At 36.2% G+C, this 24,296-nt stretch overlaps 3 protein-coding genes across 4 annotated transcripts; 2 read left to right on the top strand and 1 right to left on the bottom strand.

Moving 5' to 3' along the window:
* Positions 1 to 75: 75 nt before the first annotated feature.
* On the top strand, positions 76 to 9,705 carry LOC113672925 (death-associated protein kinase 2). Its single transcript, XM_027189270.2, has 11 exons — positions 76 to 290; positions 424 to 645; positions 2,040 to 2,178; positions 4,179 to 4,302; positions 4,398 to 4,446; positions 5,514 to 5,540; positions 5,930 to 6,085; positions 6,296 to 6,341; positions 7,407 to 7,493; positions 7,835 to 7,918; positions 8,480 to 9,705. Exons 1-11 carry the CDS (start codon positions 217 to 219, stop codon positions 8,615 to 8,617), a joined length of 1,146 nt encoding a protein of 381 aa, XP_027045071.2. The 5' UTR covers positions 76 to 216; the 3' UTR covers positions 8,618 to 9,705.
* A 1,231-nt stretch (positions 9,706 to 10,936) lies between these two features.
* LOC113672934 (TNF receptor-associated factor 4) lies at positions 10,937 to 16,483 on the bottom strand. Its single transcript, XM_027189280.2, has 8 exons — positions 16,234 to 16,483; positions 15,987 to 16,044; positions 15,213 to 15,317; positions 14,623 to 14,781; positions 13,779 to 13,856; positions 12,563 to 12,640; positions 11,655 to 12,064; positions 10,937 to 11,242 (listed from the first exon to the last, which is right to left on the bottom strand). Exons 1-8 carry the CDS (start codon positions 16,407 to 16,409, stop codon positions 11,191 to 11,193), a joined length of 1,116 nt encoding a protein of 371 aa, XP_027045081.2. The 5' UTR covers positions 16,410 to 16,483; the 3' UTR covers positions 10,937 to 11,190.
* Positions 16,484 to 18,069: 1,586 nt separating this feature from the next.
* LOC113672932 (uncharacterized) lies at positions 18,070 to 23,695 on the top strand. 2 transcript variants are annotated; one of them, XM_027189276.2, is made up of 8 exons: positions 18,070 to 18,302; positions 18,391 to 18,475; positions 18,750 to 18,886; positions 20,221 to 20,324; positions 20,581 to 20,682; positions 21,319 to 21,429; positions 22,173 to 22,695; positions 23,377 to 23,695. In XM_027189276.2, the coding sequence occupies exons 1-8, from the start codon at positions 18,218 to 18,220 to the stop codon at positions 23,466 to 23,468; spliced, it is 1,239 nt and encodes a 412-aa protein (XP_027045077.2). In that variant the 5' UTR covers positions 18,070 to 18,217; the 3' UTR covers positions 23,469 to 23,695. The 2 variants fall into 2 exon arrangements, with proteins under 2 accessions (XP_027045077.2, XP_089061055.1); XM_089204929.1 differs by having other exon boundaries at positions 18,072 to 18,302; positions 21,322 to 21,429.
* The last annotated feature ends 601 nt before the right edge of the window (positions 23,696 to 24,296 follow it).

The raw sequence follows: 24,296 nt of genomic DNA on the forward strand, positions 1-24,296 counted from the left end.
AGGATTGCTTTTGGATTGGATTTGAAATGTTCTTCAATAACTTAGTCCTGGGCCCGCAGCCCATAGTCCGCTGTCCACAGTCCATATTCCATATTCCATATTCTCTATTCCCCTTTCTGTGGCAAAGCAAGAGCTCTAAAATGAGTGGACGAAGAGTGGGAGTTTACAATTGAATTAGCGCGCGGCCGGCCCACAACTGTGTTTTCCATTAGCTGAATGATGACGGACTCATTAGTTTTCAGAAAGGACAAAGTTGAAGATTTTTACGATATCGGTGATGAAATTGGGCGGTGAGTAATTTAACTAAATTGATGAAGTCTTAGCTGCTAATTTCCTTAAGCTTCTTATATTTGAACATTTATAGTTTGTAAATAAAATACTTGAAATTTTATGATGTAGATGTGTAAATTTTGGTCTCTTTAGAGGACAGTTTGCCGTCGTTAAGAAATGCGTGGAAAAGAGCACAAATACAGAATTTGCGGCCAAATTTGTGAAGAAAAAACGGAGCTTAAGTTCGAGGCGAGGGGCTACGGCAGAGCAAATCGCTTACGAGGCAGAGCTTCTTAGAAAGGTTCAACATGATGGGGTTATTTATCTTCACGACGCTTTCGAACGCACTGCGGAATTCACTCTTGTCCTGGAACTGTGAGTCATCTACTTTTAACATTTTTTGCTATTCTTATCGTTCAAGCGAAATATTTGTTTGTTTTTTTCATTGTGTGATTTATTTGTGAACTATCATAAGAAAGATATTCTCGAATGTTCCAGTGGGACTATACGTGAAAGAAAACCACTTACCGGTACATGGACATGCTATTGGTTCTTTAAGCCTATTTGTTGAATCATCTCAATAAAAAGTAATTTATAATTAATGATCTATGTTTCACCGGGTTATGGGTACTTTATGGACTAAGTTAAAGATACAAAAGGATTTTAAATTGATCCTTTTCCAAAAGTCAAAATTAGCATATGTCTCCTTAGGCAATCTCAAACCTTAATGCGAACTTATTAGACTTGTCACTGCAAATCAAGAGGTATTGGCAGATTTAATCAATAACATTCTTTCCAGCGTCCCTAGAGAGCTTTGAAAGAATTTCCTGACGTTCAAAGGTTAAGGGTTTCGGGTTCTTAAATTTTTGTGGCTCAAGTTTCCCGACCAGTTTCCTAAAGTGTTGTCCCTCTCATAGCATTTTATTAAGTAATGCTTCAAAGCATGGGAATCCGAAACTCAAAAACTGTGAAAATGATTTTTTTCCTTTGATAATCACTGTGCCTCGGCCCTTTAACAATTAAAGTTAACTTCAATTATAAAATAATATATTTTTTTTGTGGGCTTAAATATGTTTTGGGTCAGACTCAGCATCATTTTACCCCCTGCCTAAGGGTTAAGTGACTCTGAAAAAGGCTTAATACTATTTTGACAAAAAAAAACAACAACAACATTCTGAACAATCACTCAAGTGTGAGAGTGTGCCAAAATACATTTTAAGCCGTCAAAATGTCCATTTTAGCATGGAAAAATATGCCACAATGCACAAATAAGTGATGGCAATGAGATAATTATTGTCCAAGGAGTCTCTCTGTATGAACATTTCACCATTGTTGTTTTGTCAGTACAAGATTTATACTCCATTGAGTAGACTGCTTGTCCAAATATACAATTTTTCTGATGAAACGCAAGGAGAATTAAAAAAAAAAGTTTCACAATTGTGTTTTTTTACAAAATAAATTGTAGTGTTTGTTGCAAAGGAGAGCGCAGGAGCCATTGTTGAATATTATCAATGGGATGTTTAATATTCACCATTACAAACATGTAGATAGAGCTTACATTTTTAAGGGAACTTCCCAAAATGTGGTTCTGATCAAGTCTGTGTATGTCTGTGGATACAGTTCATTGGCAGGGTCAGCAGACCTTGAATGAGGAGTGCACCATAATAGTTTATCAGCCTTGCTCCTTAAAGTGTATATTTTATATAACATTTTATATGATTACAGCAGATGAATTGACAACCATTATTATTTATGCTAAAATTAATCAGATTGAGTGGAGGAGAGTTATTTGAGTTCTTGATTGAACAAGACTACTTGACAGAAAATGAAGCAATGAGCTTTATACAGCAAGTTGTGGAAGCAGTTGATTACATTCACAACTGTCACATTGTACATTTAGATATTAAGGTGAGTTGAATTTTGCTTTTTTTCTCAAGCCTTATGCCCCCCCCCCCTCTCCCCCTGGTGGGAGACTCACTGGTTGTGCAAGGATATATTTTTTTCAGGGATATGTATGCATACCATTTGAATTTTAAAAAGCATAAACTTAAGTCCTTTTGCAACAAATTTAAATTTTGTGGGAACATTTATTTGAAAATCATTCCTCTTTTGCTTGCCCAAGCAACTTGGTCAACTGTGTGTTGCTAATTTATTGATGTAGAAAAGCTCTAATAAGGATGAATCAATTAATAGGAGATTCACAACTGCCACTGATGTTGGTCATTTACCATGCATGAAATCTAGATGGTTAAATCTTTGCACAGAGTGTACTTCGCTTGGAATAGAAGAGCAATCTTGAATTGGTTAAAACTGGTAAAGAAAGCTGTCTGGCTGCACAACATGAATTGCTCCACACCTTTGAGCAAAAAGATTTTAACTGCAAAAAAACTGCAGGTTAAAGGTTTTGCAGCTCCTCAAGCTTAGTTTATGGTCACAATATAATGAACTAATTACAGCTTCCTGTTAAGTGAGTGTGAATTTTTAGTTGGAGACCTTGGTTACTCTTATTATGTGTCAGTCATCATCATGGGTCATCTTCATCGTCATCATCTTTGACAGATCATTTACCTCTGTCAATACAAAATTGAAGCTGTTTTTAAATGAAAGAAACAAACATTTCTCAGATGAAAAGTCATTTAACTTTATTGCCTCGGTTGAGCTTAGTTTTTTCACAACAATCTCCAATGCGAACTAGCTCACTCCAACTCTGGTTGAACATAGACAAAGAAGCATAACATTCTAGATTTTATTTACCAGTCAGAGTCAAGATTATTCTCCATGTTATTTTTCATGCTGGAGGTTTTACTGACATCACATTGTACAAATGCACAACACACCATAAGGAAACTTGGGAACTAGTGCAGTCTGTTGCAAGTCCACAATACAATTATCAGAGCTTTCAGACTTTTTAAATTTACTCAGTAACTTCTGAAGATGTGTTGGGGCTTTGATACAGTGGCAAATTTTGAATGAAATTGCATTTTGATCAAAAGAAAAGATTGCAGGGTGCAAATAATCAATTGAATCATAAAAATTACTATTTTGAGCAAGATATTGTCTAATGAGTGTGGATGGTAGATCATGGTCACATCATGGTTTGTATTTCATGAGTCATAGCTTGTTTTTGAAGTTGGAGCCCTTAATATTCCATTTTGTATTTCATGGCAAAAAATTAATTATTATGCAGAAAGTATTTTTTGTTGGATTGGGAAGGAGGAAAGGAGTGCAGTAAATCTTACACAGTGACTGCAATGCATTTTACCTAACAGTCCTATTACAATGACCTTTACATAATGTGAAAACTTTTCACTCAGTACAACTTCAAACAAAATGCATGATCCACAATGCACAGCCCACAACTAACAAACCACATCCCATCTTTCTTTTTCACAAGTCAATTATTTCCCTTTCAGTTCCAAAAATCTGAGTATTGATTCTCCTTACTGTCTACAATTTCTATGATTTCAGTTGAGAGAACATGGCATTAGATCAACTAATGATCCCCTATTTTATTTTGTTCTTTATTCTCATCGCTTAGCTGCTTGATATTGTATGGATGTTGTAAGGCAAAATTTAATCTTGGTCACTCGTTGGAATTACAGGGTTAATAATCTTTTGAATTTGACAAAGCTTAAAGTTCATCATCTTCTCCTTTGATTTACCAATGAAATGACCAATTTTGGAGCCATGCTTTGCATTATGAAGGGTTCAAGAAGTAATTGTCATATCTGATCTACACAAACAACTCAGCTTCTCTTGGGCATTCTTTTATTAAATAGTCACTCTACATTGTTTACTGAGTTTACATTGTGTCCTTTTTATTTTTAGATTGTTTATGTGATCTTTTGAGTCAAATTGAATTACAGGGTATTTCACAGTGAAACTCTGGAATTGAATTGTTTTTTCAGCCAGAGAACATTGTGTTAAACAACAAAAAAGAGAAAAAAGTGAAGCTGATTGATTTTGGACTGGCAAGGATTATTCCACCTGGAGATGTGGTGAAGGCTATCGTAGGCACACCAGAGTTTGTAGGTAATTATACAGCTAGCATGGGTCAAGTTTGCTGTTGAGTTCATGACAGAGTTTATTGAATGTATCATAACTATTCTATGGTAATGTTTCCACAGCTCCTGAAGTCATCAGCTATGAACCAGTAGGAACACCAACAGATATGTGGTGAGGCTATGGTATTATGTCATTATATCACTCAGTTAGTACATGAGCTATGATTGGTCGGTTTAGCAGGCTGTAATTTGCTGTATAGCTTACTGAATTCAAAAGTCTGATTGAATTGAATAAAAATCACCCTCTATTTGAACCCAGAGATTATAATGCATATCTTGCTAACCTTGTTTTCTTGGTTCATACTGTAAGTTACGGAACCTTGCTTTTTTTTCTGTTTGGATTTAAAACCTGCATGTTTTGTGCCACTCAGTTAGGAAGAGGTGTACATGCACTTTTTGCAGTAGTAGGAAATGCAAGGAAATGCACCCATGTAAACGTCTTGCAAAGGTCACCATGAGTTCCTAGTGATATTGTATCAATAGAAATGATCTCCAAACATCATTGAACTAATGGAGATTAAGGAAGTGATTTATTTATCTGAGACTGTTAGAGATTAAAGTACATTTAATCCTACTTGACTAGTCACTGTATAAGCATAGCCACTAACGCTATTTTCATATAGTAGTTCAAATTAAACTTTAAATTATTTTTCTTTTTATGTGAGTGTATAAATATATAATAATTTATTATACAATTATTGATACACCTGTTTTGAAAATCTGAAAATATGCATTAATTATATGTACCTCTTCTTGTATCATCAAAAATGTGTTGCATGATGCATTTATATTTCACATCAAAGAAACAATGCTTTTTTTGATATTGTGCATGTTAAAGTGAAACAAAGACTTTGGAAATTTGACACCAGCTATTGTAATTTTCTTTCGTCCCTATAATTCATTCTTTCCATACCCTTTAATGGAGAAGCAAAGTTAATTTAAACTGTAAAGTTTTTGAAAATGGGTAAATATGTATATATTTATATGTATATGTGCTCCTCTGGTGGTTACTCAGTTTCAATATTAGTCCTGTAGGTCCAGTTCTACTGGATTTACAACTATGTCTGTTTCCTTTTTCAGTCATCAGGGTATTTTTCTATCAATAACAAGTAAATTCTCTAATGTAAGTTACTGACTGCAGATGATGGCTTGTTGACTTCCTCTTTTATTTTTTCCTAGGGCAATAGGAGTATTGACCTATATACTGTGAGTACTTAAATTTATTTTCTACTCTGTTCTGAGGTTCAGATTTCCCAAGGAGATGGTTATGACATCACTGGAAACAATATATTGCTATCTAGAATAGTGGCAGGCAAAATTCCTTTCCATCTAAGATGTTGTTAAGGCACACCATTTCAAAGCTAACACCCCTGTGGTTTGGTCACCTTAAGAGCCATGCCATTTTCTAATTGTCGTCAAATACTTCAGTTCGTCAACTACTTACTCTTTAGGTTTTAATGCCTTAACTGAAAAAGTTGTGTTGATTGCACTTTCTTTTTAAATTCTTTTTTATATTGGTGACTCAATTATGCTGTGCTACTGGCTGCTCTTCTTCATAACCACCTCTTACAATGTCTTTATCTTTTCTCCTCCAGGCTCTCTAGTGGGGCATCCCCATTCCTTGGAGAGGACCCTAATGAAACATTCATTAACATACAGAATGTTGAATATAGATTTGATGAAAAATATTTTGCTGATATTAGCCCTCAGGCAAAAGATTTTATTAGTTCCCTTCTAATTAAAAATTCAAGGTGAGTGTGATGTATGAGTCATTGCTTAGGGTTAGTCTCTCTTGAGAGTCAAATTGTTAAATCGGAACTTTTATTTAGCCCACGAAAGTTTTACGTTTGGTAATAATGTAGCATTTTGAGGTAGCCTTGGTTTATTTAGGGTTAAAATACCTTCGATTTCCATATTATATTTTGGTTTTAAAATAACAATATTTTAATTTATTTTTTCAGTGATAGATTATCTGCAAGAGATTGTTTGACACATCCCTGGCTGAAGGTAATTTTCTGAAGCACTAATCAATCTGCAGTAATTATCGAATGGGAACTGTTCGTATTTCCTCGCCATAGCATTTTCCAGAACACCTTACGAACTTTTTGATGTCACCTATGTGGCACTTATGTATTCCTCGGAAATGAAGAAGCAATAGCCATCATTTGGCGTAAATGTAAGCTCGGATATTTGTCTGCGGAAATTGTCTTTTTCCTGAAGCGTAAAGTTTTCCAATAGAAATCTCGAAGAAAACTGTGGGTTTTGAGGATCAGATGATGAAGAAGGATAAATATTCTGTATCAGCCTATTTTAGCCAGGTGGAGCCTATTTTGTTTTATTGTCTTTCAAATATCTTAAAGCGCGCGGGAAAAAATGGGTACAAACAGCTTACCGCAAAACAACTTGTACAAAATGCGATGTTGATTGTCGACCAGTGATCTGTCGTGGCCAAACCAGTTTACTCCATCTCTTGTTCCAATGAAAAAACCCTCTACCATCTTAAGTGAAATCGTTGACGACGACGGTTATCGAAATGAATTTGAGGTCTAAAAATCAACGAATATCACCTGGGATTATCATTGGGTTTACCATATTCCCAACGTTTGGTTTATTTCGTCATGTGATGTGTCCTCACCAATCGCTACCAGTTGGTAGAAGTTGAGTTAAGGTAACCACACCACGAGAAAGACCTTTGGGACCTTGTTTGAAAGAACTACGAGGTATAACTATCAACCTGAACTTTACAACCCTTCAACAACAGCAGGTACATTAGGCTGGCGTTCATATCTGGAGACAAGGGCGAAGAAACACATACATATTTTATTTACCCATGAAGATCTCCAGCCTGTATTATTTATTTCATTCAATTTTTAAGTCTAGGAATATTATATCACAGTTTGAATTGCAACCCTTTCTCTCTTGCGAAAACCTTCATGGCCGTCTAGCATATCTTTTATCAGTCAGCAGGATTGTTAATGTGTCGTCCAGGATTATGAAAGTCACCTTTGAAAACCAACGTCTCTTCCTCTAGTGCGTTATTACGACACTAATTGACTTTTTTTACGATCTTAGACGGACCTTGAAGTGGCTACGAAGAGAAAGAGTACCTTGATCAAAACGGACACTTTTAAGGCATTTCTGGCCAGGACACAATGGAAGGTAAAAGTGAAAACATGATGTCAGAATACTGAATCTTTTGATCTTTTACAGTATAGGTGGCAGTTCTTCAGTTTTCCTTGAAGTTCTCCAGTATTGAGAAATTGAGGAGGCACATCGCGTGGGTGTTTTTATGCTAATAACTAACGACTCTTAGAATTCAATTGTTGTAAGCCTGTGTTTGGTCAGGGAAGAGCTATGAAATCATTTAGTGGATTTACTTTGGTTGAAATTCGTTTTCTTTACTCAAAACTGAACGTCAGCGGCTCTCACGAAATTTTTTTAGGAGCTTTCCCCGTTTACAAGATTTTCATCATATGCAAAAAAATTTTCTCTTCCAACAGAAATCCTTGAAGAAAGTAATAGCTATAAACAGACTAGCGGTTCTTGGAAAGAGGAGTGATGCTTGTAAAGACTTGTTCCCTGAGGTTTGTATGCAGTGTAATTCTATTTCTGTAGGTTAATTTAGTTTGCTGGACCTTTCTCCGTCGTATGTCAGTATTACAGGTGGCAATGCAATCAGAGGGATACAATCTTAAAAGTTAATGTTGAACCTATCAACAACGGTCTCTCAAGGAAAAAAAGGAACTGGTTTCTGGGTTAAAGTGTTCTCTTTATACTCCTTTCGTGAATAATAATAATAATAATAATGACAACAATGAAAATAAAATTAATTAACCACTTCCCCAATTTGCCTTTTTAAGGCCAATCAAATCAGAAACAGACACTGTGAACAAACATAATGTTTAAAAGTCTCATCTTCCCAGAGGCAGACTAGTAGGCTATTTAAAAGGGTCAGGCATGGAGTTGAACTCGGGAGAACCGAGAACAAACCCAGAGCGTAGCAGGATGAAGGGCTTGAACCCGGGACTACCAGATTACAAGACTAGCGCCCCAACCACTCGGTCACACTGCATGCCTCCTCAAATATGATATCCCTCACTCCAAGAGCCAGGACACCCAGTCATGGACTGTGTTCTATCCTGCAGGGTGATAGCTGCTCAGACGCATCAGACAGTGAGACAGAAGCTCCAGATCACAGTCCTGAGAAGAGAACCGCGCCAACGAATTCAAAATTGCTTGAGGATAAAACAAACGCAGTTCTTCAGCTGAATGACGGGGAATAGTTGAAAAGTTCAACTATCGATAGCACACCGAAAAACTGCTCGGATGCTTGCTCTGAAAAGTAATATTCTTATGCTATCAACTTAACAAGGCAGATACAAAGTATTTAGGACTGAAATGTAGCTTACTCTGAGAAAAGAAAAAAACAGTAGTGTAACTAGATTATTCCCTAGAGATAAGTAACAGGGGTTTCAATGAAAGCTGGTTATGGCCACCTGTAAGACCTCTTACTGTTGTCTTGTATCCTGCTAGCCTCTAGATTTCAATTTTTATTGTCCCGGGGAGCTTGAACCCAGACCTCTCACGGCCCGTTTTTTCTCGGGCACAGCCGCCTATTTCACCATCGGCAGCCGCCGTTATTGAAACCCCTAAAGAAAGAATCATAAGATTATTATCTAAACCGTTTATTTAAGTTAGGATTAAGATTTTCAAATTGGAGTATGAAATTTTTCCTGAAGTAAACTAAACTGTGTATCATAATACCTAGATGTGATTTGATGACGTGTTTAGAGGTCGTAATTGCACAGTGAAACTCATATTTCAGCAAACTCCGGTTAGAAACTGAAGATGAAGGAAATGACGAAACATCCCGTGACCATTGAAAAAATTGAAAAATGTGATCAATGTAGAAGTTAAAAAAGAAAGTGTATATTAAAGAAAACATACCGTTCAAAGCGAACTGAACTGATCACAAACTAATTCAACTAATCATGATGAGATATAACATCAATATTTGTACATTAAAATCAAAACCAGCTAAACGCAGACGTCATTGGAAACCTACAGTAAGCGACAATCGATAATGTTACTGTAAACCTTAAGAGTCGAATTTTTTTTTTCGGGTCAACCTTGGCAGGATTTTCAGTATAACAAGCGACGGGTTAGAAATGGTCACTAACTATTAACGGTTATTGATGGCTATCTATTTTTGTTGCTTATTATAGATAGTAAACATTTCTATACAGAAAGATTTCTTTTAATAAATATTTAATTAATGGCATGCGTAAGGTGAGCTAATGGGTCAAATAGACCTACTGTAGAAGTTAGCCCAACGCAGGTTTTCTCATGAAATGAAAACAGCATTATTTACCATTGTTTTTCTCAGTTACTTTTAGTGGCTTACCATCCCTAAGCTGGGGATTTTTTAAAAATATAAGAAGCAGTCTCTGTAGCCTGCTGAGCATGCGTGAGTTTGGTAAGCGAGAGTTCAGTGTCTTCTTGGTGAAAATGGTGAAAAATATAGCTGCCTCTTTTGACGTTTACGGCAGCGGAAGGCTGGGAAGAGAAAGAAATTTGTACCAAAGGGACGAGGGACGGTCAAAAGGAAGGAGAGAGGGGCGACGGCAATAGAATCTTCACGTCTTTCTCAACCCCTTTTACGCACCGTCCACTCTTCCTCTAAATCAAGCCCTCGTTTCAATAGATATATTTTGTTTCTCTATGAAATTGTAATGGTCATGATTAGTTAGTACCGGCACAGGGTATCGTTTGTTAAATGGGAAAATCCAACTCGAAGCAAACATATGATGCCTTCAGATCTATCTCTATTATATTGATATGTTGTATTTGTCTTTGCATTTTACTTCGGTTGTTTTTCTGTTTTAGATGCCACGTGTCTGTAACTATACTTGTGGTTGACAAAATGGGACTCCCTCGATTTTTACTATCATGCACTTCAACGGTTCATAAAATGATCTTTTTAAGACTAGTTCGTTACAATTTCTTCCTCCCCCTGTAAAAAAATTGAATGAAATTGCCCAACCCAAGAACAATTTAATTTGTTATTGAACAATTCTTTGTGTGATCAACGAATTTCCCATATGAGAGTGAAGGCTTTTACAGCTAACGGTTAAAATTTTTGCAATTTTACAGTTAACAGTCAACTTCCTTCTTTTTGATTAAATGAAAAAAATTTAAGGTTAACTTTTTTTTTTTACGACGAACAGTTTCAATTTTTCAAACTTGTACGCTTAACAGCTAAACTTTTTGCAGTTTTACGGCGAACTGTTAACCCTATTGAGGCCCTCTTATTAGTTTTTGATACCGCTATTTGGTTTTTCGCTTGGAAGCATCATTCTTTGATGTGACAATTTTCTTCTAAGCCATTTGCTCACGATAGCGAACTCTTTTCCTTTAAAGTTCTCCACATTTAAAATAAGAACATGTTTAAACCGTTGGTTCAATTTCCCACCCCACCCAGGCAAAGTTCAATTCCCCACCCACCCTCCCCCCCCCATGCATGGACGACAGGCAAATTCCCGTGGGTGATGTTGCAACTTCGAATGGATCAAAACATGGTAATAAAACAAGGACACTAAAAATGGTTCAAATCTATCGCCAACGGCGACGATTTCCGTTGCTGGACCTTTATTTTGTGCCTTTTATCCAAATTATACATGTAGTGACAACGTTAAGGTAGCCATCCTCGTGATGTCTGTATTATTTGGCAGAAAAAAAAACTAATCTTTTGGAGAACTAGAAAATGCTATTAGATTAGAAGAAAGTGTCTTGATGGTAAGGTAAAATTAATATTCTATTTAAGTAAATAAAGCAAAATGTAACAGTAAGTTTAACACTAATGTGGACTTGGAACTTTTCCGAGTTCTTTTTTACCACGCCATTGTTTCCTGAAAAGACAATAACATGAAACATTACAATAAAAAAAAAAGCCCTGCGTACCTTATGTTTGCTTTGCTTTCGCATATTTCATTAGTTATATAGGTTTTCTGCAAGTTGTTGAAGAAAGAGCTGGGCAGTGTTTAGAGAGAACTACGTTCTACAAAGGGATAGCATGCCAGCCATTTCAAAGTTCTTTTCATAACTTGTTGGGAGGCTCAGAAGGATCTGAGCAAATCATTTCAACGCGCCCGCAGTTATAGCTTCCCTATTATGTGTTGAAAAAACTCCTGTGGATGGTATAATACTGAATGGTAAGCTATGACAAAAATAACTTAGGGGTTAGATTTCAGCATTTTTAAAATTTACATGTGTATATTGCTTCTGAAATTAGACTTATGAGTAATAAATTCAAATACTTACGAGTATGAAAGGTCACGATAAGATAGTGATGTGTTGTAATCAGATTTATATTGGCCTTTCGATTTAGTTGTTTCTTCTTTCGTCAAATCTTTTTCAGTGTCGCTATCGGGCACTTCCCTTCTCTTAAAAACCCGATGTAATTCTTTAAGCTTCTTTTGCAGCTCAAGCACATCTTTTTTCAACTGCAGATTTTCAAGTTTTCTCTCTGCCTCTGACAGCTTAAGTTGTTCAACGTCTCCTTTGGCCTCTTCCAGTGACTTTTTCACGGAATCTATATCGGCTTGCATGTGAAGTTCCACTTGCTCCAACTCATTTACCCTTTCTGTTGTCTGAAGCAGCTTGGACCACGTTTTGCGCAGATGTTCCTCACATGACGCAGCAATGTGGGCATTTAGATTGCTCCTCTTGTCCTATAAATTAAAGATTGTATAACAATACAAATTACGTTGATAGGTTTTTCCTATACATTTGATATATAGTGCTGCCAAAAAAAAACTATAATTACACAATAATAAAACAATCTACTTTTACAAATCATAACTACCTTAAAATGTTTGCAATGATACTCTTATTCTACCAAAGCTATGATCTTTTTCACAAACAGCCTCGATTGGATTGCATGTCTCTGAAAAGCTGCTCGGTTCATAGAATAAGGGCCAATAGAGGATGAATAAAAAAGATTGCAGGCAAAACAACAGCACAAAAAATTACAATCTAAAATTACAATCTAGTTATGACATCGTGTTCTTTAGCTTGAAACCTTGTGACACGGATTAGTTCTAAAGGTGCGAATTCAAACCTGGCCAACAGCGAAGATTCAAGTGCTCTCTGACATTTATATAGACTGGTATCTTCCTGCCATCAGTAGAGTGGCTCTACATAAGGACATCTTTATCTACTTTACTTACATAAAAGTTGCATCCCGATTCCTCATAAGGACAAGGGACCAATGTCATCATACAATCATCCATCACGTGGGATTCCACCTAAAATAGAAGGTCATAAATTTGTTGTTGTTGTTGTAATTGTGTTTACATGATCAAGAATTTAGCCTTGAGGAATTAGGGGACTTTTGTGCGTATTGCGATTGTAGAGTGAATCCTGGAACCCTAATCTGAGTAAAGTTGATTTCTCCTTCGCAATCCATTTTGACTGAGCCTCCTTCCATAGTCCTCGCGTTGGCAGAAATGCCATGATATTAACAAGAAAGTGAAAAATGGTCTGATAGCGAAACCCTCTTTAACACTAATGTTCCATGATAAATCTTTCGTCTACCAAAGTGTAGAACACACTTTCCTATTCACTTCACTTTAGCATTCTACATCTTTATATTTATGGTAGAACACCTTTCTCTACATCCTGGCTTCATTTCTCACGCTCCTCTGGCATTTTAGATAGCAGCAAAGCAGTAAACCTCTATCCGTAATTGACTGCTGACGCGAGTAAAACATTTTCCGCGATTTTGTAAATTAGTGGGGATTTCACGACGAATCTTGGATCGCAAATCATTTTTTTTTTTTTTTTAAGTTATTTATGGATCCATGGATCCAATAATTCAACCAGATTTGTAATGGCTTTTTGGAGTAAGAATCTCTTCCATGAGGTTTGTATGAAAAATTGAGATTTGGAACGTTGGTTTGTATTTCAAAGTTTGGGATTGTCCCATATCGACTTCAACAAAGGAGGGGACTTGAATAGACGGTAGAAAGCAATTTGAAGTAAGTGCAGAAAACGAATCCCTACACTGAAAATAAGTCAGGCTTGGCCGAGTCTTGGACCCATGCCCTCACGATACACGTACCGCTCTGCTGTATATCTGTTAATTACGTCTCTCATCTTATTCCATTTGTGGTTGTAAGGACATAAGAATATTTACAATGATGATAACTTGATAATGGTAATATTACTAATAACGATAATGATAAAAACAGCAATGATAGAAATAATGTACAGCAACCACTGTAGTGGTTCAAATGCAACACATCTACGCCAAACTCCTAAAAGCAGAAAAACGAAAAAGACTGTACAAACTAAACGGACATTTAGGACATATTTCCCTTAGGTATAAGCAGAAATTATGAATTTATTAACAATGAATAATTGCATCGTGAAAAACAATTCTACCTCTTCTCGAGGTATCCCGAGTACTCCACATTCTTGAGGACAATCGAGCGGCCAACGCAGGCATTCATCTTCATGACTCTTTAGATTTCAAGAGAAATACAACTTCAATGTCATGCAGATGAATATTATCAAAAGGCATTTCTCTTTGGAATAATTGCCATTAAATTCTACTTTCATGCAAATGATCGTTAACCCGCAACCACACGTGAAAATACGACATAGAAAAAAAAATATGGCGAGTAATACTTGGAAAATTTTTGTCCCCAGCTTTAGGAACCTTTAACCCCTCAGCATCTCCTCATTCTCCTTTCAGTTGAAAGACTTTCATGAAACCAGGTTCGAAAAGGAAAATTGGTCATTCAAAAATTATGATTGTGACAGAAAAAGGAAGCTGAATATTCCTCGAAATATTTGATATGACATTGTCTTTATTCCGATCTAGTACAGTACGGAATTCGAAACTTAACTGTGCTCTGTTATGTTGCAAAGCACGCAGTGTTACCTGTGTTTGATTTTTAATAATAATTTGAGCAGAGTTAGGAAAATCCGGATTGCACTAAGAACCAGTCAGATTGCAGGGTTCGTTACCGTACCCTCTGAGAAAAAGTGAGGTACAATTTTGCAGATAGCGTGACAGCTTTAGCTCAGTCCTATGTTTTGTACTCTTATGAAGCATACTCTTTCAACCAATGACAGCGCGCGTTATATCCGAACTTTATTATAAAAAGCTATTCATAAAATTTGTCACTAACCAATCAGGAGTACGATAGGTCACAGGTGTAAAAATTCTGTTAAATCTCTTAGGTTTGTTAAAAAGTTAATTCCACAGATAGTACAGCCTCACCTCTGTAAGCCTGAAGGCAAACTCTGCTGCGCAGTGTTCACATTGCACAATCCTGTTGTGACATTCTGTAGTTTGGTGCTTGTTTAGGGACCTTCTTTGCAACTCTTCGTTACAATCATCACAAAAAACATCTTCATATTCACACAACTGAACGTGATCCTGTAGGTGAGAGGAAGAAACAGCATTTGCTTTTCTCTCTACCTTAAAAGATTTATTTTATGTTCTAGCATCTTATCAGAAACGTCAATCAGAAATACCCCTCAATTGAACTCTGTGACATACTGAGGTGAGAGAACCCTTTTTGCGTTTCTTCGTCACATTAAAAATATAACTCAATATCTGCCATTCTTGATTCGGGGTGTGAAGTGTCTTTTTTATTCTTTACATTTTTGGTTTTGAACAAATCTTTGACTAAAGGAAGTAGAAGTCTAGTTTATAATGTGGATCGAGTTGTCTTAAGATCGAGTGTCTTATTTCGTGCCATTAAACAGTGCTTCTTGCTACGACGAGATGAGATCTGAGATAGGACAAAAGAAGTTAACAGATGTTTCGTATGGTATAAAACTTCCCTTGATCAAACAGTGAATCACCTCATAGTAACGGAGCGTTCCGGTCCAATCACATCCTCTCGCGCTCTTCTTGCATTCGACTCGTAGAGAAAGTATATCCCTCTCCCACGCCACGTCACGAAAATACTGTAGAACATGCAGGATAAACGATGGCGTTATTAAGTAGTCTTAAAAACATGAAAGACACAGCCCTTTGGAATTTTTTATCATGCTGGGTCGATTAAATCCTTGAAGTGTCAATCACTTGAATGCTGCAAGTCAAGCATGTTAATTTCGGCGACAGAAAAGGGGGCCTTGAATAAACATGACGTACGTCGTCGTCTCCGCAACTTGCATTTAACTTTGTTACTATTTTACTCCTGCCAATATTCTCCAGTTCTCCGTAGCCTCTTCTCTAGAGCTTACTGCCTTACCTTGTCTCCTCTAGTGTTCCTCGATCGTAAGGAGAAGGTAGAACTGACTAATTTACTGAATACTGTAACTCAAACTTTCCATTAGCTCGAAGGAGTTTTCACGTTACGCTGGGTCAATAATGCTGCAAAATGAAATCTGAATTGTTCAGATTTTTCATTTGAACAACGTGGTAATCTTTCCTACTTCCGGCATGGTTTATTAAAAACTATTTGATAGATTAACAATTGGCTTCGAAGGCCTTTATAAAGAACTTGAGATATTGGGATGGTAGTGGTTCTAAGAATTCGCGACTAAGGTCGTCATTTATGACGAAACAAGACGGCCAATATATATGTGCTACGAAAGTACTCCAGGCTACGTTTCCAAAATCGATTTACTCACCCCCCCATCTTCAGGAATAGAAGTCCTATCTTGAGGACAAACCCGGTCAACTCCTTCCCTGAAGTGCAAAAATACAAAGCGTGAGTTATTTGTGCATAAATAGTTGCATATCTTTGACGGAAATATTCAGCCTTGGAGTATTCTTGGTCCCTCGTTTATGTCAGCGGTGTATAAACACACTAGCGACAAATAGGCTTCAAATTAAACTGAGGTTAGCTATTTACAAAGATGTAATAAACGGAAGTACCTAAATGTCCCCAATAGACAGCTTTCGCAAAAGCGATGGCCACAAACCGTCTGTACGGGATTGCACATTGCCACAAGACAAATTGGGCATTTTTGGCCGAGAGACAACTCATCTACAAACACAAAATCGTGGCCACCCAATTCTGGTTCTTCTGCGGAGAAAAATTCCTCCTCCATCGTTAAATGGAAGCGTAACTGTAAAGTGAAAGTGCTTTCACAGCACCCAGACCAGTAGGGGGCGTACCTCCATTCCATCACTATGATTGGTTTTTATTGATTGTCACCCAAGTTGAAGGCGGAAATGAAAAGTGGTCTTGCACTTAAATCAGTAAGCGGCCTGTTTTCGTTTCATCATTATTATTGGCTGACCTTCTACTTACTCGCACGTACTCTTCTGTTTGCGGATGGAACCTGGTGGTTTCGATATCAGTCTTTCTGATCATGGTTTTACACAAAATGGAGCCTGAGATGGTTCACCCGATAATATTTTTTGTAATAAACTTGAGTGAAGATAAGGAAAAACACAAGACAGTTGTGCCATTACAGATGACAATGAAAGCGACGATGAAGAAATTAAACCTTATCTTGGTGGCTATGAATACGAATTTGTGGACAAAATATTACGCAATCAGAAGTGTCAGTACGGAGTTGAGAGTGTGGCCATTGATTTTGAAGGGGAATGTCAACAGAGGATTCTAATGGAAACTCTCGAAACACTTCATTGTTTGAAGCCTGAGCGATTGAAATAAAAAGTCGGACCCTTGTGCTTAGGTCAGTACAAACCTGTATTTCTGAAAAAAAAATTATTATTTTTTGCATGAGTGTAAGCTACCATCATCATAACCTGCCTGAAATTCTGAGAGGTGAAAAACTTCTCCACGACCTGGTGACAACAACCACCCGATGGTAGTCGCGAACAATAACGCCTGTGAAGTCAACTGAACTGTGCGACGTAGTTCTCCAAGATTGCAGCTCTTCAGTTTATTTAAAACCAATTATCTTATGCGACGTTTAATTGATTTTTTGTGCCTCCGAGTGGATTGATCAGTTACCTCACGTGGAGGAACAAGTGACTATAGTACATCACAAAGGTATAACTGATGTGTGGACGTGAAACATGCAAACGTTTTCAAACATCTTTTCGTACAAGTATAACTATATTTCTATAGCTTACGCAAAAATAGATAAATAAACAAATGTATTGATAGTTAAACAGAAAAGAATAAAATACACTGTCAATTTTATGGAAATACGATTGTTAGGTAACATTCATCATCGACAGGATTCTGAACGCCTACACATTTATGGAATTCCATTTGCTCTGACAAAGGGCTAACGCTCTTAATATTAGCTTTTTAACTCTTAACGGTGGCCAATTCACGTTATAAACTCAGTTGATAAAACCTGATTTTTATTCAGTTAGCCCTGTTTAACTAAACATGTTTAGCTGGTGTGAATGGGGTAACAGTGTGTTGACTGCCAGGACTAGTTCTTTTTCATCGAAAATCAGGCAGTCATACACATTATTGTGTTATAAAAATAGTTGCTTGTCGAAAATATTGAGCTCCATCTTGAGTTTCATTGATTCAGTCTATCAATGTCTTAAAGTCATGTAGCACTGAAACGAGTTTTAGGAACAAACTTCGACAAACTGCTAAGATCACACGTATAGAATCAGAAAAGGGTTAGCAATGGTAATAGATGAACTCTTTCTTTCCTCAGGAACAAAATAAGTCTTTTCCTCTTGTAATGGAATAAATTTCATGTTATCTGTGGATGAAAATCATGCAAAGAGATGATCTTCGAAAGTGCACTGCGTTCTGTGACTCAGGGCCTAGTGGGACTGACGTCATTATGGGATGAGGACATGACAGTTCTGCTTACACTAAATACTTACCTCTAAATAAGCAGAATTTCGTGATCGTTTACTTTAGTTTACAGATGGAGGATGATTAGCCAAGGTTTTAACTTAGCCATGTGCGAGAATGATGTTTGACGAAACTCAGGTGTTCGAAGGATTGACTGCTTGGTTTTCTACGAGTGTAACTGCAAGTTTGAAGTCTCGATGGGGTACGTCGCGTTATGTATTTTTATTTATGGTGATGCACGTCAACTTGGCGGTTTTTTTATTCCATGTTTATGTTTACTTGATTTCCAGTGAAGAGTGGGGGACTTGTCGGGAAAGAGTTCAGTGATGTAGACTACATTTTCAGCAGCAATGCCTCTGCAAAAGATACGTTAAGGTGCGTTTAAAAACAAAGTTTCTTTACTTACTTAATTACTCACCGTTGCCCATGGCCCCTCTTGGCGCCTAGTGCAGCGACGAATTCTCTCTATTTTTCTCCATCTTCTTCTCCTCCTCAAATGTCCGCCGTCTTTTAGGAATACTGAAATTTGACTTGCTCGAATTTAAGTCGATAAGAACCTTTGGTGCTGAGTCTTTTATTTAGCTTGTTTTGGTGCTATTTGTTTTAGGTTTATAGATTAATCACCTGAAAAGCTTTCTTCATTTTGCAGGATTTTCGATTCACACAATGAAGAGCTAACCATTTTTAATTCTTCATTAATTGAGGATGCTGTTAAAAATGGCAAAATCGTTTTAAGTGGAAAATACTCTGGGGATTATATTCTCATTCATCCTGCATATCAGAAAGGTAATCATTTTCAGCTCTTCCTATTAAATTAAATAATTATCCTACGTACATTAAACACTAGACTATTACAACAAAAGTATTCAACAGATACACCAAACAATGCTTCATTAATAAATTACAAACACTTATGAAATACAGAGACAATAAATTATTAATCAGGAATAAATTACAAACATAGATTCATATTAGTGGAGGTGTTATTCACATAAAAAAACAGAATCTAGGCAAAAATTATTTAATGCAGTTTATATTGCAAATAACAATATTCTAATTTTTATACATAGATAGTTTCAAATTTTGATTGAACAAAACATAAAAGAGGCACTGAGTGCCAGTAGTTCAACAGAAAGGAGGTTGTAACTAATCTTTTTGCTTTCTGCAAATTAGCTATTTGCTTTCATCCTTTTACTGATCTTACTTGTGAGCCGTATGTGTAGGCTGTTACCATTCAAGTCCAAGGCCATTTATAATATTATACAGAAATGCAATGTCATGTACTTACAGCTGACTCTGGATTTATTACCCCAGGTGCTAAATAAGTTTTAAATTTTAAGCCTTTTTCTCTCATGATTGCACAAGACAGAATTTTTTCCTGAAGTATCAATAGAATATCAAGCAAACTAGCCATAAGAATAAAGAAAAATATCAATTAGGAGATTATTTGTTGATCAAATACCAAATTCTAAGAACTAACGTCATAAGAATTGTTTGGCAGACAATAAGGAGAGTCACCAATGAGATCTGGGATTGAAAGGGTTATTTGCAAGGACTATTTAATGAGGGAAAGGCATTCATTTATTTAGAGGATCTCAGTACAAAATCACTGTTTTTTGTTTGTTTGTGATGATTTTTTCTCACATTTACCAGAGATAATAAATTTCAGGAAGAGAAAGTGATAAATTTTCCCTTCTAATCCTTTATAACAAAATTACCTTAACAGTAATTCAGGAGTTAGCTAGCAACACTTTAAAATGTTATGAAACCTCTGAATAAAACCCTTATCTATAACAAATCTAAGTGTGAGAATTAACTGCTCTGTGCTCCAGAGACCTGTAGTCCAGTTAAACAGTGTGCTACATATTCATGGAATTGAAGTCCTATTGCAAACACTCAGGGGAAGCTTATCACCTGGTTATCAGCATCTATGATTTTTAGATAACTTTTACCAACAAGTTATTTCTATTTTAATTTAGTCTCTCACAAGTTTTGTTGTCTTTATTACACAGAAGTTAGATTTTATAATTATGTGATGATTTGTTTCTTTTTTTATGTAATAATTTGCTCACTTGACACAGTGAAAAAAAAATCTCTTGCAATTAATTTTATTATTACAGAAATTGACAATTTTTATAAAAATAAGTGTCCAAGACTGTACAGAAGTGATGTGAGACTCACAGGAATGAAAGATGGCAAGAGAAGTGGTTTTCATGAAAGTAAGGTAATACACAAAGTTTGTAGCAGACAAATGGAAGCAACAACTTTTTTAGGCCTTTCATTCCCAAGATCTCATTGCTAATTCACCTTACTGTCTGATATACAATCCTAATGATATTAGTTTGGAAAATTTGGTATTGGATCACCTAATACTCCCTTAATTGATATTTTTCTTTATTCTCATTACTTGTCTGCTTGATATTGTACTGTCTTGATCATCTTGATCACTCATGGGAGTTAGTTTTTGCCATTATTTGTAGATCAAGAACAGTATGAAGAAAGCTAAGAAAACTAATGATGATGAAGATTCAGATGAATGGGAATTTGAGGACAGTTCTTTGCCTAAAGTTCTTGATAAAGTGGTGAGTATGTCTGCATGGTTTGCCTTGAAACAGAATAAAGTATATCTTGGACTAGATATTTTCTGACCTACAGATTCTACTACTGTAATAGTAATTTTTTTATTTTGGCACATTTTACCAATCGAAATAAACTGGCTTTGTTCACAGTCAAGTTATTGAGGAAAGGATCTTGCAAATCACACCCAGATCATGTCAGATTAGCTGATTTAACTTTACTTTGAGTAGATAGAGGGGGTAAGGTCTTACAATCTTGATCTCACTTTTCATTGACAACCAGCTATCACTCAAATTTGTTTAGTATGGGAAAAATCAGAGATAAATGTGAACAAACAGAGGACTGGAAACAGTCCATCCCAAGCCACACTCTTACTAACTCTTTAAACATCAGTTACTAGGGTAAGTAAAACTATTAGCCAATTTTTCTTTTTAAAGGAGCAAATTCCAGTTAGTGATAACCTGGTGTAATAAATGTAAAAATCACTCCTCCATCATCTCCTCTCACCACTTATACAAACCTTTCCTTACAGGCCCTTGCAGTTACTAACCTCTAATTTGAACACTGTAGAGACAACTGATTTGAAAATCCTTTGGGAAAATAGGCTTTAGAGAGACATTGTCAGTTTTGTTGTCTTTTAGAAGAAGAATATAGCAGAACAGATTGGTGATGATGACTCAGACATGTGGGACGTAACAGATGACTCAGAGATCTCCTTAACTAGTATGAATGCAAGGACACAGCCTAAGAATGTAAGGAAATGTATTATGTCACTTTGTGGTGTCACCATTTTTATTAAATTTACAGTTCACTTTACTATAATCTATATCATCATGCCCTTTATTATGCCTTTATATGGGTAAATCTGATGATCAGGATCATTGCTATGGTAAAACTCTTATAAACTATAAAGGGGGTATTAGTTTCTAAAGAAGCTGTGGTGCTGCATCAGAGGGAGAGTATAACAGGATAATTTAGTATTATCAACCATAAAGAGTTAAAAAGCTAATGTTTCAAGTGTTAGCCCTTTGTTAGAGTGAAGGGCTGATGAAGGGCTAACACTTGACATCTAGGGCTTATATCAGCTTTTTATTGCTTTATGGTGGTCAATTTACACTATCAACTCAGTCGATAATACTGACTTACCCTCTCTCAAACTATGTTGAGTCTATGACACCATTCAACAATAGCCTTGATTATGATGGTTGATTTCTTCAGAGAAAATTGGAAACTGACATGCTGGGGCCAGAACTTTTCATTTGAGGGAAAACCATCATGACAATAAGATTATCTATGGACATTTTTAAGGCATAAATAAATTGAAACCAGTGTGTAGGTGCTTAAAATGCTTTTGGAGACAATCAGGCTAACTTGTCAATAATTTGATAGTCAAGAGTAAAGTTGACCTGTTGTGTGAAAAGATGTTATTTGAACTAATCTTAATATCTGTCATTGTATTTATGAAACATTGCCTGATTTGATTCATACCTTGCAGATTGAAAGTCTTCCAAGGGAGATTAAGAATACAGAGCAAGAAATGTCTGATGAATGGGATTTCAAAGATGATCCTGACCTTCACACTAAAAACTTAAAAGATGCCAAGAACAAGAATGTACAGAGGGACAGAAGACACTCGAAACTGTGTAGATCATCCCATTTAAATGTTGTTGCAGCTCCTCAGAAACAGCCATGGATCACTGTACAACCAAACAAAACAAGTGAAGATGTTAGAAATTTGTCTAACAATCCCAGCGCAACATTTTCAATAAGTGACATGTCTCATGATAATTATAGTCAAGCTGATGAGAAGCAACAAGGCCAGGGTGGGTACCACTCACAGAAACCAGTAGAGCAAGATAGAGAGCAGCAAATGCACTGTGGTGACTGTCAGGAAATGCATACATCACATTCACAACATACTGAGCAAGGGGAAAGCTATCTAGATGATACTAAGTCGAGAAATAAAGTTTCACCTGATAAAGGCATTAGACCCCACTTTGTCAGCAGTATGGATGATGGTGAGTTTGACTATTGCAGTCTGACCTTTGCTTTGTTGAGGTTTATTAAGAAGGGGTCTGTAGAAGAGGATCAAATTTCTTATTGAAATTGGTTTTTATTCTGTAGATTTTGTTACTTTGTGTAAAACCATACATGGCTGTGGATAAAGCTATTTTACTACAATGATACCTTGAAAAAGATCAAAGGAGACCACTACTGATGAATGAGCATTTAAGCATTTTTATTCTGTAGATTTTGTTACTTTGTGTAAAACCATACATAGCTGTGAATAAAGCTATTTTGCTACAATGATATCTTAAAAAGATCAAAGGAGACCACTACTGATGAATGAGCATTTAAGCATTTTTCTTATTTAGAGTTAAATTCTGTGCCTTGACAAAAGAAGAAGTCTAAACATTTCAATCAGTATTGATCAATAATTTACCTACCAGAAACAGGGAGTAGCTAAATTTGTAACCCCATGTGGCCACCAGAAGTGGTGGTAACCAAAAGGTGATCATATTATTGTTGGCTAAAATTCAGTGCTTCTATGGACTAATACTATTACAGGAACCACATTCATAAAAGAAGCAGGTTAGAGTCTCCATCTTTCCCACTTTGTAAAATCATGACTTCAGTTGAGAAAGAACTGTATTACTTCTAATTTAGTTTTTCTAAGTATTTTTTTCTTTTACTTTCAGGCTTCATTCATATCGATGACATCACACTGCCAGATACACCTATATGTGACTTCATTCCAAATCACGCTGGCTGCAGAGTGGATGCCAAATAGACAATACCAAAACACTCTCTTAAAGATTTTGACTTATGTTATAAATTATTGCTTTCAGTTTTAGTTGCTTTTTATTGGAAAGAAGTTTATCATGTTCATAAAAAGTTTAGAGTGTACCGGAACCTCCATTTAACCAGATTTTGAAGGGTTTTTTTTTATATTTATGATGGTGCTTAAGATGTACATTTTTTACTTCATTGTAATAAAATCATTTTTCCATTTTGAAATTTCTATCCTTCATATTATTCCTCGGAACAACAATGCTATTTTTGGCTGGCATCAATTTGTTCTGATGAGGATGTTTTAAATGTTACTTGACAAGCCATGTTACTTGAGTTGATTTGCACTTGTTCACATTGAAATGGTTGCCACAGGTCTGGAAGTATTTAGGGGAAAAATTCTTCATTCCTAGGGAAAGTCAGTGAAATTACAACATCTCAATTCAAACTTCTCTTCTCTCCAGTTCCATGTTTTTTTTGTGTATGTGGCTGCAACAGGTTGTCCCTATCATCAAATAACAGGCTCCATTTGCACAGATACACATAGACATGAGGCAGCCTAGAAAAAGCCATCCAGTTTTGTGTGCTCTTTTGTATCTTCTGAGAATGTGAATTGAAATTGTGGATGTCAACTTGAAATAAAACAATTGAAAAAAGGAGTCACTTCTAGGTGAATTACAAGTTTTTTGTCTTGACTTGAATTAAAAGCAGGAGAATTTCTACCTTCTATTAATTGGCCAGTGTGTGCCCTTCTTTTGTATGCAAGTACTTCCTATTTTGGTTGTAAAAAAGTTTTAACACTTAGTGGTCAAGTGATACAATGCTTTTT

This window comes from Pocillopora damicornis, chromosome 4 (assembly GCF_964200805.1).
Source record: "Pocillopora damicornis chromosome 4, jaPocDami1.2, whole genome shotgun sequence".
Taxonomy (NCBI): Eukaryota; Metazoa; Cnidaria; class Anthozoa; order Scleractinia; family Pocilloporidae; genus Pocillopora; species Pocillopora damicornis.

Coding starts and splice junctions, on each gene's coding strand:
- LOC113672925 (XM_027189270.2), top strand. CDS start 217: ATGATGACGGACTCATTAGTTTTCAGAAAGGACAAAGTTGAAGATTTT. Junction 646..2,039: donor TTCACTCTTGTCCTGGAACT/GTGAGTCATCTA, acceptor AAAATTAATCAG/ATTGAGTGGAGGAGAGTTAT. Junction 4,447..5,513: donor GGAACACCAACAGATATGTG/GTGAGGCTATGG, acceptor ATTTTTTCCTAG/GGCAATAGGAGTATTGACCT.
- LOC113672934 (XM_027189280.2), bottom strand. CDS start 16,409: ATGGAGGAGGAATTTTTCTCCGCAGAAGAACCAGAATTGGGTGGCCAC. Junction 16,045..16,233: donor TGTCTATTGGGGACATTTAG/GTACTTCCGTTT, acceptor TTTGCACTTCAG/GGAAGGAGTTGACCGGGTTT. Junction 15,318..15,986: donor CTATTCCTGAAGATGGGGGG/GTGAGTAAATCG, acceptor CATGTTCTACAG/TATTTTCGTGACGTGGCGTG.
- LOC113672932 (XM_027189276.2), top strand. CDS start 18,218: ATGATGTTTGACGAAACTCAGGTGTTCGAAGGATTGACTGCTTGGTTT. Junction 20,325..20,580: donor GTGGTTTTCATGAAAGTAAG/GTAATACACAAA, acceptor CATTATTTGTAG/ATCAAGAACAGTATGAAGAA. Junction 22,696..23,376: donor TGTCAGCAGTATGGATGATG/GTGAGTTTGACT, acceptor TTTTACTTTCAG/GCTTCATTCATATCGATGAC.